This window comes from Leucopleurus acutus (genome assembly GCF_964270905.1).
Source record: "Leucopleurus acutus genome assembly, chromosome: 13".
NCBI lineage: Eukaryota > Metazoa > Chordata > Mammalia > Artiodactyla > Delphinidae > Leucopleurus > Leucopleurus acutus.
Genome location: NC_139155.1, coordinates 27,124,191 through 27,138,841, shown reverse-complemented (window position 1 = coordinate 27,138,841; position 14,651 = coordinate 27,124,191). Strand labels below are relative to the sequence as shown.

At 38.5% G+C, this 14,651-nt stretch overlaps 1 protein-coding gene across 1 annotated transcript in view; it reads left to right on the top strand.

Moving 5' to 3' along the window:
* Positions 1 to 1,202: 1,202 nt before the first annotated feature.
* The window catches only part of KATNAL2 (katanin catalytic subunit A1 like 2), a gene marked incomplete at its 3' end in the record, with an annotated part of 90,744 nt that continues 77,295 nt past the window's right edge, over positions 1,203 to 14,651 (top strand). The window contains exon 1 of the mRNA XM_082852494.1: positions 1,203 to 1,283. Coding sequence (XP_082708620.1) covers positions 1,233 to 1,283 — 51 coding nt within the window. The 5' untranslated portion in view covers positions 1,203 to 1,232. The remainder of the gene's footprint in view (positions 1,284 to 14,651) is intronic.

Here is a 14,651-nt window from a genome sequence, read left to right as displayed (position 1 = left end):
AATTTGGTAAAGTGTAAAATAATCTATAATTGGATTTCCTATTTAGGAAGTTGTTGGCAACTTTGGCAAGAACAGCTTCAAAGAAGTAGGAGCAGAAAGTGTTGAGAAATGAATGGGAGGTGACGAAGTGAAGAAGAGGGATAGCCAGTTCTTCCAGAAAGCTTGAAGTGAGTGCCAGAGAGGTGATTCAATTTAACAATTACAAGATGAGAACTTTTTTTTTTTTTTTTTTTTTTGTGGTACGCGGGCTTCTCACTGTTGTGGCCTCTCCCGTTGAGGAGCACAGGCTCCGGACGCGCAGGCTCAGCAGCCATGGCTCACGGGCCTAGCCGCTCCGCGACATGTGGGATCTTCCCGGACCGGAGCACAAACCCGTGTCCCCTGCATCGGCAGGCGGACTCTCAACCACTGAGCCACCAGGGAAGCCCGAGAACTTTTTTTTTAGATTGAGGAGACTTGAATATTTTTGTATCCTGAGGGGAGAATGGATGAAGGAAGCCAAAGATAATGAGGAGAAGATGTTTAGAATAAGATACATAGCAAAAGAGACTGAAGGGAAAGACCTTGAAGACACAAGAGTAGTTAGTAGATGAAGAAAATAAAGCAGAGGAAAAAGTAAAGTCCGTGTTTGTCCACTTTTAATGAGTAGGTCTGATGTGGGGGAAATTGGAGGGGAAGGAAAAGTTTAATGCACAGTTTGCATCCAAGATAGCCCCTGACAGCCATAGTCCACATCAGATTCTATCAGTCTAGATGGACCAAGTACAGACAATTTCAAAGTAAAGCAGGAAGGAATTTCCAAACCTTTTCCTTAATCAGGAGGGAGAGGGGGGCCTAGAGAAGACGGGATGCCAAAATAGAGTCTTGGGAACAGAAGCATTGGGTCACGAAGGCCTGAACAACTGCCGAAATCAGGACAAATACTATGGTGCATAAACTTTAGAGACAGAATTTTGGGAAACAAAACAATTGCAAATGACCCAAGACATGCCAATCATCCCTTTTCTGTCTCTCGATTGGTCAGTGTCGTGCAAAACCTCTGGATTAACAGATTTATTTTAACATTGATTGGCATGAGTAAAGAGTCCATCTTTGCCCAGTGATTGGTTGGCATGTCCAGGCTCTGGCCAATCCTGAAGGGGGCGGGCTGGTTAAGCGTCAGGTTTCCCTGAGCCGCCATCGGTGGAGGTACTGGTCAGCCTAGAAACCGGTTCCTTTTCTCCCTGCTCTCGATGGAGCTTTCTTACCAGACTCTCAAATTCAGTCATCAGGCGCGGGAAGCGGTAAGGAAAGCATATACAAAAAAATAATTGTACTACCAGGAGCTCCTCTCCCCTTGTTGCTGCGGGCCGATTCGAGTGTCTCCAGTTGCTATGGTGACAGAGTCCGCTGCCCGAGTGGAGCAAGCGCAAAGTTTGGGGACTGGGCTTGAGGCAGGGGGTGAGGGAAGGATGGGTCTGGGACGCAGGCGGGTTTGGACTTGACAACGGGTTTGATGAGAGACGGCAGGGTTGGTTTGTGACTGAGGAAGTGAGGTGTCGAAGGGGAGGTATTATTAGGCAGGCCGAGTCTTGATGGGTGAGCGGGTTTGGGGTGTGTTCAAAATGGGATTGTTCAAAGACAGGACAACACTGACCTGGGAGTTGGAATACTGGGTTCTGGTCCTGATTCACTACTACCAAGGCTGACAGACCTTAGGAATTCAATTCCTCTCTCAGGTTCCGGTTCCCCATTTGAAAGTAGGTAATTGGATTATAATCCTTTTCACAGGAAGTTAACATGAATTTTACAATACCATACTGTTTCCTGTTGTCTGTGTTATCCGCTAACTGGCTCAGCAATACTTTCCACAACAAAAAATGAATTGAAGATGTACTATATGCCAGGCTCTGGGGAAATAAAAACAGTGCTTTAGGGGGAAAAATGATTTTAAAAAATTTAAATTAAAAAATACTGGGGCTTCCCTGGTGGCGCAGTGGTTGAGAGTCCGCCTGCCGATGCAGGGGACACGGGTTCGTTCCCCGGTCCGGGAGGATCCCACATGCCGCGGAGCGGCTGGGCCCGTGAGCCATGGCCGCTGAGCTTGCGTGTCCAGAGCCTGTGCTCTGCAACGGGAGAGGCCACAACAGTGAGGGGCCCGCGTACCGCCAAAAATAAATAAATAAAAATTAAAAAAATACTGGTATCTAAGCTCCACCTCTCGAGATTCTGATTTACTGGTCTTGTTGTATCCTGTGCATTGATATTTTAGAAAATCTCAATAGGTGATTATAATGTGTAGCCAAGGTTATGAACCACCACTTTAGTGTCTCCCACCTTTAAAAAAAAAAACTAATAATACACGAAAAAGGTAACCCTTTGGTCTCACATCCCCTCTACCTAGCAACCTCTCTCCAACGTCTCCAATTTCTCTCCAACTTCTGGAAAGGATTGGCTACACTTGCTGTTGCTACTTCCTCACCTCTGTCCATTCCAACCTGAGCCTGAACTACCTGCATCAGAACATTTTGAACTGGCTTTTAATAAAGCAGATTCCTGCACCTCCCTGAGAATTACTGAATCAGAAACTCTCAGGGATGGGGGTCTTGAAACTTGCATTGTAAATGCACACTCCAGGTTTGAAAACCACTGTCCTAGATGGTCGTATACATTTTCATGACTTCCAATGCCATCTGTATGCCAACAACTCCCCCAAACTGACTCTAGACTGGACTTCTTTGCTGAGCCCCAAACCCATGTGATATCCTAGAATATGGAACATGGAGAGCACAATGAATCAATTGATTGTTTGACAAATCCAGTGGGGAATCTCAAGAATCTGCATGTTAACTTGTTCAACCCCTAACATTTAACCTTCTTCTCTAAAACCTGTTTTCTTTCACAGTCTTCCTCTCTCTGGGAATGTGAAACCGCCATCCACCCAATTGCTCCAATCAGAATTCTGGGAATCATCCTTAGCTCCTTCTACCTGCTAATTCCTCCTCCCGTCCTCTACATAAGGAAGGCATCAGCAAATCTTACTGATTCTATTTCTATAATGGGTCTTTAATAATAGCCTTTATCCAGGTCCAAGCCACTACCATCTCTCACTTGAGCCATTTCGATAACCTCTTAACTATTCCCCCTGTTGGTTTTGCCTCCTTCCAGCCCATTCTTCATCTAATGATCAGAGTGATCTTAAAATTGCGTCACTCCCTGGCTGGGATCCTTTTAATGGCTTTCCATTACACTTGGGATAAAACCCCCAACCTTGACATGATCTATAGAGCAGGCAGTGATGTGGCCCAACTTCTACATCCAGCCTCTTTCTCACCACTTTCCATATTGCCTCGCACTGCTCCAGGCACATTCTCTCAGATCTGACATGTTTCTGAACTCCGTATGGTTTGTACCACACAGGTTACCATTTAATTGTGATTAATTTATGTTATTACCTATTTCCTGCATGTGACATAGCCTCTCAAACAGAATTCATGTGACTTGGAAACAGAGACCCAGTCTTATTTTTTTGTTCTATTCCATAGATGGGACTAAGAGCCATATTTAGGTATGCTCATTGATGTCTTGAACTTTTGGGGTCTGAGTGCAAGAACTGTGTCTGTGGAGGGAATAAGGTTGAGGTGGGGGAGGTGATCAGTGAGTTGGATATAAAGAGGATTGCCTGTCCACAAGGAATTTTGATCATCTATGTTGTCTACTGTATTAGGATATCAAGAATACTTCCTTTTTATTAGGTTAATTTTTATTGTAGTTTCAAATTTTAAAAATATATATATATATTTTAAATATATATATATATATATAGGATTTCTGTTTTAAACAAAGTAATGCCAGCACTCAGTTTAAAAACATTTAATAGTTCTACAAAACTTAAGAAAAAAAGTTTCCTGCTTGCTTTCACACCGCCTTCAAATATTGCTCCCCAGAAGCAACTGCTTTTACCCTTCTTAGCAGCTTCTTCAAAATAACAAGTTAAAACTTCTGAGTTCTGATTTTTCATTCTCAGATGTAAATTCTATTTACTTTGATGGAAAATGAGCATTTGGCTTTTTTTAACCTACCTTGCTCCTTCCCCATCCTCTATCACTAGCCCATACTTAACTTCCCTTCCTCCATTTTCCCAAGATCATTTTATCACAATTTTTGGTTAAATACATATTCAGTACAGTTATGTATATTAATCTGACCATGAAAGTGTTATTCACAGCTGATATGGTACACTGTGGTTATATTTTATTTTTTATTTAACTTTGGGCAGGACTCAATCATAGCTTAACTATGCCTTACCCTTTGGCTTAATTTTCTGTATATTTGATGACTACTTTCTTCCTAAATTTTCTGAAGGAATTGTAAAACTCCTTTCCATATGGTGAAGCTCACCAGGAAATCTTGCAGTTTCTTTTTTTTTCTTAGTGATATCCTTTCTGGACCTCTTGCATCTCCTGCTTTGTAGACTGGTTGTTCTCTGGGCTTGCTATGCAGCATTCTTCCTGGGAAATCCCTTCCCCTCTTCCCTGTGTCAGAAACCCTGTTTCTTGGATCCCATGTCTTCTTCCTTCTTGTCCTATATCCCTGTTTTAGTGAAACATACTGACCAATGACTGCCTGAGAAAAGGTAGATGGGAGGCAAAGTTTTTGAAGTAAGGTACCATGTATGAAACTCTGTACTTCTCTCACCTTATTGATGGTTTGGCTGAGATTAATATTCTAGGCTGGAATTGATTTCATCTCATTTGAGAAGGCATTTCTCCATTATCTTTTAGCTTCCAATGTGACTGCAACAAGTCTGGTGCTATTCTTTCTCTGAAAGCTTTTAGAATCTTCTCCTTACCGTCCCTGGTTTCTGAATTTTCATGAAGATATCGCTTGTTGAGAATCCTTTTTCTTTTTCTTTTTTTTTTTTTTTTTGCGGTACGTGGGTCTCTCACTGTTGTGGCCTCTCCCGTTGCGGAGCACAGGCTCCGGACGTGCAGGCTCAGCGGCCATGGCTCACGGGCCTAGCTGCTCCGCGGCATGTGGGATCTTCCCAGACCGGGGCACGAACCCACGTCCCCTGCATCGGCAGGCGGACTCTCAAACCACTGCGCCACCAGGGAAGCCCGAGAATCCTTTTTCATTCACAGCACTGGTATGCAGTTATGAGCCATTTAGATCAGGGAATTCATGCCCTCAATTCTGGAAAATATTCTTGCATTATTTCTTTAGATAATTTTTTCCCTTTCTTTTTTTTCCTCTCTTGCTCTTCCTTCCTTCCTTTCTTTTTCTTTCTTTCTCTCTCTCCCTCCCTCCTTCCTTCCTTCCTTCCTTTTGTATTTTTAAGGTTTTTCTTTTCCCTGGAAGTCCTATTCATTGGATATTTGACTTCGAAATGGAACCTCTAATCATGTTGTTTTCTGTTTTATTTTACATCGCTTACTTTTCTTGCTTTTCTTATCAAGAGACCTCTTCAACTTTTTATCCCATTTTGTTAAGTTTTAAATTTCTACTATCGTATTTTTATTTCCAAGTACTTTCTTATTGTCTCAATGTTCCTTTTTCACGGCATCTTGTTCTTACAGGATACCATGGCTCCTTTTATCTCCCTGAGGTTTCCTCTCTCTCTCTCCCTCCTTCCCTCTTTGTCTTTTGCTCCTAGCATTATGTCTATTTCCCCTCAGGTTTTTCTTTGCTTTTTTCCCTGGTGCTCTGTCTTTCATGTAGGAGGTTTTCCTCAGAAGTCTAGTGAACCTTGCCTGAGGTGAGACACCTAAAAGCTAGTTAGAATCCGTGTGTTTTAGAAGAGGCTCTTCAAATAAAGATGGGTTTCTCTGTAGGATGATCACGAAGCCAGGGGCCTTTTCACTGGGACATCCCCAAATGCCAGTTAGTGTCTGTAGGTCTTTGTTCTGAGGCCTTCAGTTTCTCTAAGGAGAAGTCCTTCTCACCCTTCTACAGGGAATGAGGGCAAAACAAGCATGGTTGCCACCACTGTTGGAGTTGAACAGGGAAAGACAATTGAGTGGGGGGGTTGGGGGCCTCTCTTCACTCTTCAGTGTATAAATTATACTTAATTACTCCTTCCCTTAAAAAAAATTCCTTTACCATCACTTTAATGTGATTTTGGGAGAGAGCAGAGATAAACAATCTCTAGAACAGTTTTGTTTTACAGATATTTATTGAATGCCTACTGGGTACAAAGACTCGTACTAGTAGCTTTTGCAGGGGGTGGTTTCAGAGAGGTGAATTAAAAAAAAAAAAAGAACTAATATATGATTCATACCTAAAAGATAACTTTATTTTGTTATTGTTGGTTTCAAGCTAGGCATTTGTCATACATGTTTATATATTAAAATTTACTGTTAAATATGGTTATTTCTTTGCGTATGATAGGGGATGGTGGCTGAGCATAAGAATGGGAGTTAGATACTCTTGAATTCATACCCCGGTTTTTACTTAATACTGAGGTAAATATGCATTTATTCATCAACTCATACAATGAACACTTACCTAGTGACTGCTATGTATAAAACGTGGTGTTTTGAGATACCCATGATGTTTTGTGCATTGACACAGTTGATTATCCGTGGGAAATGCCTCTTCTCTTGGTTTTCATAATGCTACAGTTTCCTAGAGTTCTGTTTTCCTTCTTGGCCTCCTTAATGAGCTTATGTTTCTCTGCCCCTTACATTTTTGTTCTTTAGGATCTGAACTTGCCTTTCTTGGTCAGCCTGCTTCCCAAACTTGACAAAGTGCCCCTCCTTGATGCAATGAGTAGACATCGCCATGCCACCTTTATCCCAGGAAATTATAATTGAATTTTTCCTTGTTGATTGCCTCCCCTGACCCCAGTAGACTATAAGCTCCTTGAGGGCAAGGACTCTGGCAAGTTTCTTTCCTGACTGGTAAACTGATCATGCTTCTGCAGGGCTTCTGAGTCTTTAATGTGCACACTGAACACCTGGGATGTTTTGAAAATTCAGATTGTGATCCAGTAGTTCTGGATGGGGCATGAATCATGAACTCTCTTGTGGTACTGATGTTGTAGTGATCTGTGGGTAGCAAAATCTGTGAGTGGAGAATTTTCTCCTATTCCATTTTAAATTTAGTGTTTAATTAAAATAAGACTATATGCAATTTGTAAACCTCCGCCACTTACTTTTTTTAAACTTGAAGGTAAGATCCTCGGGGCAAGGAAGCTCTGAGGAGCAATTGCTTCAGTGTTTTTAGTTTGACCATACAATTAAAACCAAACAAACAGTAATTGGTCTCAGTGCAGAAGAATGGTTTTTAGAAAGCCATAATTGATTCACACATTCGTGTGTACACACAAAATAATCTGAAAAATAGTTAAGTTTATTTATTCTCATGTGTCATTACATGTACTTTTCAAAAGTTGTGACTTTGCTTGTGTGAAACTTATATTAAAAATATCTGCTTTAAGTGTTAGCTAATTAATGAGGTGTCAGATTAGGTTTTTAAATGAGCGTTGTTAAATGCCTTAGCTTTTATTAATTGCATGGGCCCCTAAAAAAAAAAAAAAACTAGAGTAATTGAAAATTTAATTACATCATGTTTTTCTTCAGAGAACTGAGGCTTATTAAGCTTTAAATGTTCAAACATTTAAGCGTCTATTTAAATACCAATAGCTATAAACAATGTGCAGTTCTAAATACTAATTAAACAAACTCTACCTCACCATAAAGCTAAGCTGAATTTTAAGTAACTCATGTTTTAAGTTCTCGGCTCTGCTCTTACATAAGGAAGGTTAAGCACTTCACTACCGAGCACTGCCGTAGCCTTGTGGGCATCTTTAAAAGTGCTGTGGCTGCTGTTGAGCCCCATTCTTCCTGTACCTGGACCAAGAAAGGGAGGCTGATCAGACAACCTGGAACATTTTGCTAGTGTCACATTGCTACTCTTGGAGATTTGTTCTTTTTTCTTTTATTTTTCTTTTTAACCACTAACTGAGAATATGAATATACAGATATGACTTTGTATATCTGATGTTTTGGGTTAAAAACATCCTTTCTTTCTTTTGTAAAAATAATGTTAATTGTATTAGGTTTTATTTTTAAGTATAAAAAGTATATATCTCTCCACTCAGGTCAATCTTGTAAACATTAAAAAAAATGATAAAGCTTTCTGCTCTCAAATGTGGTAGAGTAAAGGGTACCAGACTAGCCTTCCTGCTATTTGTAACTAGGAAACTGGACTAAATATATGAATAATCTGTTTTCAGACTTTGGGCAATGTGATCATGAGACAAGATCTTCTGCCTGGAAGCAGTAACTGGGTTCTAGCACACAAGGGAGTATCTAGGCAGAGCACAGCAGTTTTGCAGAGATGAGACCAGGGAGTTGAGTTTGGGAAGACTTAGCTGGTTAGAATTGGGAGGGAAGAGGAACAGAGAGGAGGGAGCTAGGCAAACAAATTGCTCCATACATCTGAGTTTTTGGCTGAATACTAAGCTGTGCATACACAGAGTGGAAATGTATGAAGCTGGGGAAAAACCAGTTATCGGGGAACTATAAGCTGAACAACTACTGGTGCTCACATAACATTGAGAGACATTTGAAGTCCAGCCAACCTGAGTGGAGACTTCTTGTGGAACAGCAGAGCATTTAGTAGAGATTCCAGGAAGCAGTGCATTAAGAGTAACCCTGTGAAGCTGAAACTAACATACCATTGTAAAGCAATTATACTCCAATAAAGATGTTAAAAAAAAAAAAAAAAGAAAATAGGAAAAAAAAAAAAAAAAAGAGTAACCCTAAACTAGGCTTAGAATAAAATTGACTTTGGATAACCTCCTTCCTAACAAAGCTTGATAGAATCAGACTTACCTGCAAATAACTAACCTATCTGCCCCCTCAAAACCCTCAAAATACTTAAAAGAAGGCAATATAACCTAGGTATTCACAAGACTGGCATCCAAGGAAATAACTACTAGCGGTCATAAAACCCAGGAAAATGTGCCCAAACCAGGACAAAAATCAGTCAACAGAAGATCCAGTAATACAACAAAAGACAGAATTAGCAGATAGGGTCTTTAAAAATAGCTATTATAAATATGTTTAAACATTTAAACATTATAAATATGTTTAAACATTTAAATATGTTTAAACATTTATAAAAAGGAGAAAAACAGAAGATATAAGAAGAATAAAATGGAACTTAACAGACTTGAAAAATATGCAGAATTGTTTCTGGGTCCTCAAGTCTGTTCCATGGGCCTTTTTGTCTATTTCCTGTGCTAATACCACACTGTCTTAATAAATATAGTTGTATCCATTCTTGATATCCATTAGAGCAAAGACTTCTACTTGTTCTTTTTTTGTCAAATGGTCACACTATTATTTGTTCTTGTAGTTCCTTTAGGTGTAAGATTAGATTGTTTATTTGAGATTTTTCTTGTTTCTTGAGGTATGATTGTATTGCTATAGACTTTCCTCTTAGAACTGCTTTTGCTGCATTCCATAGGTTATGGATCGTAATGTTTTCGTTGTCATTTGTCTCTAGGTATTTTTTGATTTCCTCATTGATTTCTTCAGTGATCTCTTGGTTATTTATTTACTTATTGTTTAGCCTCCATGCGGTTGTGTTTTTTTATGTTTTTTTCCCTGTAATTGATTTCTAATCTCATAGCATTGTGGTTGGAAAAGATGCTTAATATGATTGCAATTTTCTCAAATTTACCAAGGCTTGATTTGTGACCCAAGATGTGATCTATCCTGGAGAATGTCCGTGTGCACTTAAGAAGAAAGAGTAATCTGCTGTTTTCAGATGGAACGTCCTATAAATATCAATTAAATCTATCTGGTCTGTTGTGTCATTTAAAGCTTGTGTTTCCTTATTAATTTTCTGTCTGGATGATCTGTCCATTGGTGTAAGTGAGGTGTTAAAGTCCCCCACTATTATTGTGTTACTGTCGATTTCCCTTTTTATAGCTGTTAGCGTTTGCCTTATGTGTTGAGGTGCTCCTATGTTGGGTGCATATATATTTATAATTGTTATATTTTCTTCTTGGATTGATCCCTTGATCATTATGTAGTGTCCTTCCTTGTCTCTTGAAACATTCTTTATTTTAAAGTCTATTTTATCTGATACGAGTATTGCTACTCCAGCTTTATTTGATTTCCATTTGCATGGAGTGTCTTTTTCCATCCCCTCACTTTCAGTCTGTATGTGTCCCTAGGTCTGAAATGGGTCTCTTGTAGACAGCGTATATATGGGTCTTGTTTCTATATCCATTCAGCGAGCCTGTGTCTTTTGGTTGGAGCATTTAATCCAATCACGTTTAAGGTAATTATCGATATGTATGTTCCTATTACCATTTTCTTAATTGTTTTGGGGTTTTTTTTGTAGGTACTTTTCTTCTCTTGTGTTTCCCACTTAGAGAAGTTCCTTTAGCATTTGTTGTAGAGCTGGTTTGGTGGTGCTGAATTCTCTTAGCTTTTGCTTGTCTGTAAAGCTTTTGATTTCTCTGTCAAATCTGAATGAGATCCTTGCCGGGTAGAGTCATCTTGGTTGTAGGTTCTTCCCTTTCATCACTTTAAATATATCGTGCCACTCCCTTCTGGCTTGTAGAGTTTCTGCTGAGAAATCAGCTCTTAACCTTACGGGAGATCCCTTGTATGTTATTTTTCCCTTGTTGCTTTTAATAATTTTTCTTTGTCTTTAGTTTCTGTCAATTTGATTAGTATGTGTCTCGGCGCGTTTCTCCTTGGGTTTATCCTGCCAGGGACTCTCTGCACTTCCTGGACTTGGGTGACTGTTTCCTTTCCCATGTTAGGGAAGTAGTTGACTATAATCACCTCAAATATTTTCTCCAGTCCTGTCTCTCTTTCTTCTCTATCTGTAACCCCTATAATGTGAATGTTGTTGCATTTAATGTTGTCCCAGAGGTCTCTTAGGCTGTCTTCTCATTTCTTTTCATTCTTTTTTCTTTATCCTGTTCCACGTAACAAAAAGAATAAAATATCTAGGAATAAACCTACCTAAGACCTGTATGCAGAAAATTATAAGACACTGATGAAAGAAATTAAAGATGATACAAATAGATGGAGAGATATACCTTTTTTCTCTTTAAGAGATGCATTTAAAGATTTAAATTTCCCTCCAATCACTACTTTGCCTGCTTGCATATGTTTTAATATGTAGCATTTTAATTTTTTCCTTTTCATTCAATTTCACATATTTTCTAACATCTATTATGATTTTTCTCTGACCCGTAAGTATTTAGAAGTGTATTATTTGCATATGGGAAGTCTATTGATACCTTTGGACATTGTTTTCTAGATTAACTGCATTGTGTCTACATAACAATATTCTACATAACAATCTACATGATTTCATTCCTCTAACATTTGTCAAGAATTGTTTTATGGCTCAGTGAATGGTTAAGTTTCTTAACTGTGTTGTTCAAATCTTTTATATCTTACAGATTTCTTTCTTCTTCTTCTGTTAATTATTGAGGGAGGCATATAAATATCTCTCACTGTGATTGTATTTTTTTGCCTATTTCTCGTTTTGATTTTGTCAATTTTTGCTTTATTTATTTTGATACCATGTTATTATGTACATAAAAATTTAGGATTGTTATCTTCAATTAATTTCTGTGTTTTATGTGAGATAGGGGTTAAGCTTTGTTTTTTTCTTATTTGGTTATCCAGTTGCTCCAGTACCTTTAAAATTTTTTTTGAATTACAGTGGCAACTTCGTAAAAAATCACATTATCATGTATTTGTGGGTCTATTTCTGAACTCTCTGTTCTGTTCCATTGATAGGTTTATCTATCTCCGTGCCAATATCAAACTATCTTAATTATTGTGGCCTAGTGTTAAGCCTTGAAAACTGGTAGTGTAAATCCTCTGACTTAACTCTTTTTCAATGCTGTCTTGGTTATTCTAAATTTCCACATAAATTTTAGAATCAGATTTTCAATTTATACAAAAAAGTCTGCTGAGCTTTTCATGAGATTTCATTCAATCTATAGATCAATTTTCAGGAGAATTAACATCTTAACAAAATTCATTTTCCCAATTCATAAACATTGTATCTTCTTTAGTACCTCTTATCCCTATTTTGTCATTTTCAGCACAGAGGCTGTATTAGTTTGCTAGGGCTGCCATAACAAAATGTCACAGACTGGGTGGCTTAAACAACAAAAATTTATTTTCTCACAATTCTGAAGGCTAGAACTTCAAGATCAAGATGTTGGCAGGTTTGGTTTATCCTGAGGCCTTTCTCCTTGGCTTGCAAATGGCCACCTTCTTGCTGTGACCTTAATATGATCTTTCCTACATTGGAGAACATTCGTGGTGTCGCTTTGTGTGTCCAAATTTCCTCTTCTTCTAAGGACACCAGTCAGATTGGATTAGGGACCACCCTAATGACCTCATTTTAACTTAATCACCCCCTAAAGGCTCTATCTCCAAATACAGTCACATTCTTAATTATTTCAGGGTTAGGGCTTCAATGTATAAATTTGGGGAGGAGAGGACACAATTCAGCCCACAAAAGAAATCTGAAACATCTTTTGTTAGATTTGTTCCTATCTGATTTTTATATACTATTGCAAATGATATTGGTTGAAATAGTTTTTCTCAAGTCTGTGTCTGAGAGTTCCAGTATCTTGAGGCCCATGTGAATCTGTTTCAGTTGTCTGTTATTCCTAATGTTTTTCATTTATGTTGTTCTTTTCTTAGACTGTATATGGCAGTGTAGTTGATGGTTTGTTTTTAGAAATAATTTGAGATGAAGGATGATGATATCTTCCTGTAGAGGTAATTTAGGCTTGTTTCTGTCTTGTGCCTGGGGAGAGGAGCTAGTAATCTAGGAATATCTCAATCCAAATTCAGGGACTGAGATTTTTCTGGGCCATACAGAGCTTAGGCAGCCTAACTTATCCTTTGTCCTTATTCCTTGGACTGAATAAGGACTGAGTATTCATTGGTTTTACCAGGATCCCCTATCTTGGTGGGTCTTGGATTAGAACTTTTGCACCTGTAGCACTTTGAGGTTGTCAAACACACTACTCAGCATCTTAGCCTCTTAGAGGCAGGCAAACGTCCTGGAGAAAAATTCGATTCAAGTGCCATGGTCATGTCTTTGTATTAATTGAGTACACACACACACAAACACACGCAGGTGTGTCTGGAGAATAAAATCCTATAAGTGAAATTGCTATATCAGAGTTTGTATATGTGTATGTTTGATATATGTGCATCTGTAGAATACAATTCTTGTGGAAATAAATGAAAACCACCCAAGCTGAACAAACAGAGGCTATTTATTGAGAGCTTGCTATAGCAAGGGAGTCAGCTACCATCACTTGCATTTGGCAGGCAGGGGAGTGGGATAGCTTTACAGTGAAAAACTAAGGGAAGGCTTTAGTATTTTCTGATTGGAGGTTGCTGACTTGGGAAATCTGGAGTTGGGCCTAACTAGAAGCGGGGCATCTTATGTGATTGATTTGGAGATCATATTTGGCTTTCTCTGCTTGGTCCTGACTTGGAGGCTGAGGGCAAAAATTGGGAGGCTGGGAGTTGTTGACCAAATCCTCACCACTCTGGGCCGATTGCTAAGGAGGTTGTGATTTAGTTTCCTGGACTGATTGCTGGAGAGTCTGTGATTTGGTTTTCTGGGATGGTTGCTGCAGAGGTTGTGGTTTGGCTTCCTGAGCTTATGTGGTTCTGGTCATTAGTCATTTATATATTCAGTTTCTCATCCTAAAAGTGATATTGTAGTACCAAAGAATATATATTTAACATTTGCCTATTAACTTGAATAGAAGTTGTATTAATTTATCATCTACTAGTAATGTATGATCATCTGCTCTAACATAGCAGGCTATTAAGCTTTTGAATTCCACTTAACTGGTAGGTGAAAATTTGTATCATATTATGGGTTTTTTTCCTTTTTCTTTGAATTTAATTGAATTTAATTTTTTTATACAGCAGGTTCTTGTTAGTTATCTATTTTATACATATTACTGTATATATGTCAATCCCAATCTCCCAATTCATCCCACCACCACCACCTCCCTCATATTATGTTTATTTGCATTTTAGTAAGATTGAGCATCTTGTCATATATTTAAGAGTCATTTGTGTTTTCTTTTGTGTGAACCATCTTTTCCTATGTTTGCCCATTTTTATAGTAAATTATTGGGTTTTTTTCTCATTAATTTGTGGGCCCTTATTATATATAAAGGAAATTTGCCTTCTGAATGTTAACTGAGTTATAAATATCTTTCCCAGTTTGTTGTTTATCTTTCGACCTTGTTGTTTTATATATTTCTAAATTTTTATGTGGTCAAATATATCAGTCTTTTTAATTAATTGCTTCTGGGTTTGTGTCCAAGAAGACCTCATCTACTCTGAGAGTAAAAAAAAAAATCTCATGTTAAGTACTTTTGTTTATTTATATAAACACAATCTGGGGATAATATTTTTTAAGACTATGTCATATTGTTTACAAAGAGGCTAGTTAACAACAAAAGTATAATGAATCTTAAAATCGTCAGTGGGACTGAGGCGTCTCATCTTCAGAATTCTGAAGTGTTCTCCAGGCAGGAGGCAGTGGCTATGGCAGCTCACAGGTACAGCACTTGAAAACGACAGGAGTCAGAGTCCAAAAGTTTCCACAAAGCAAAACATTCTGGTCTCCTTTGG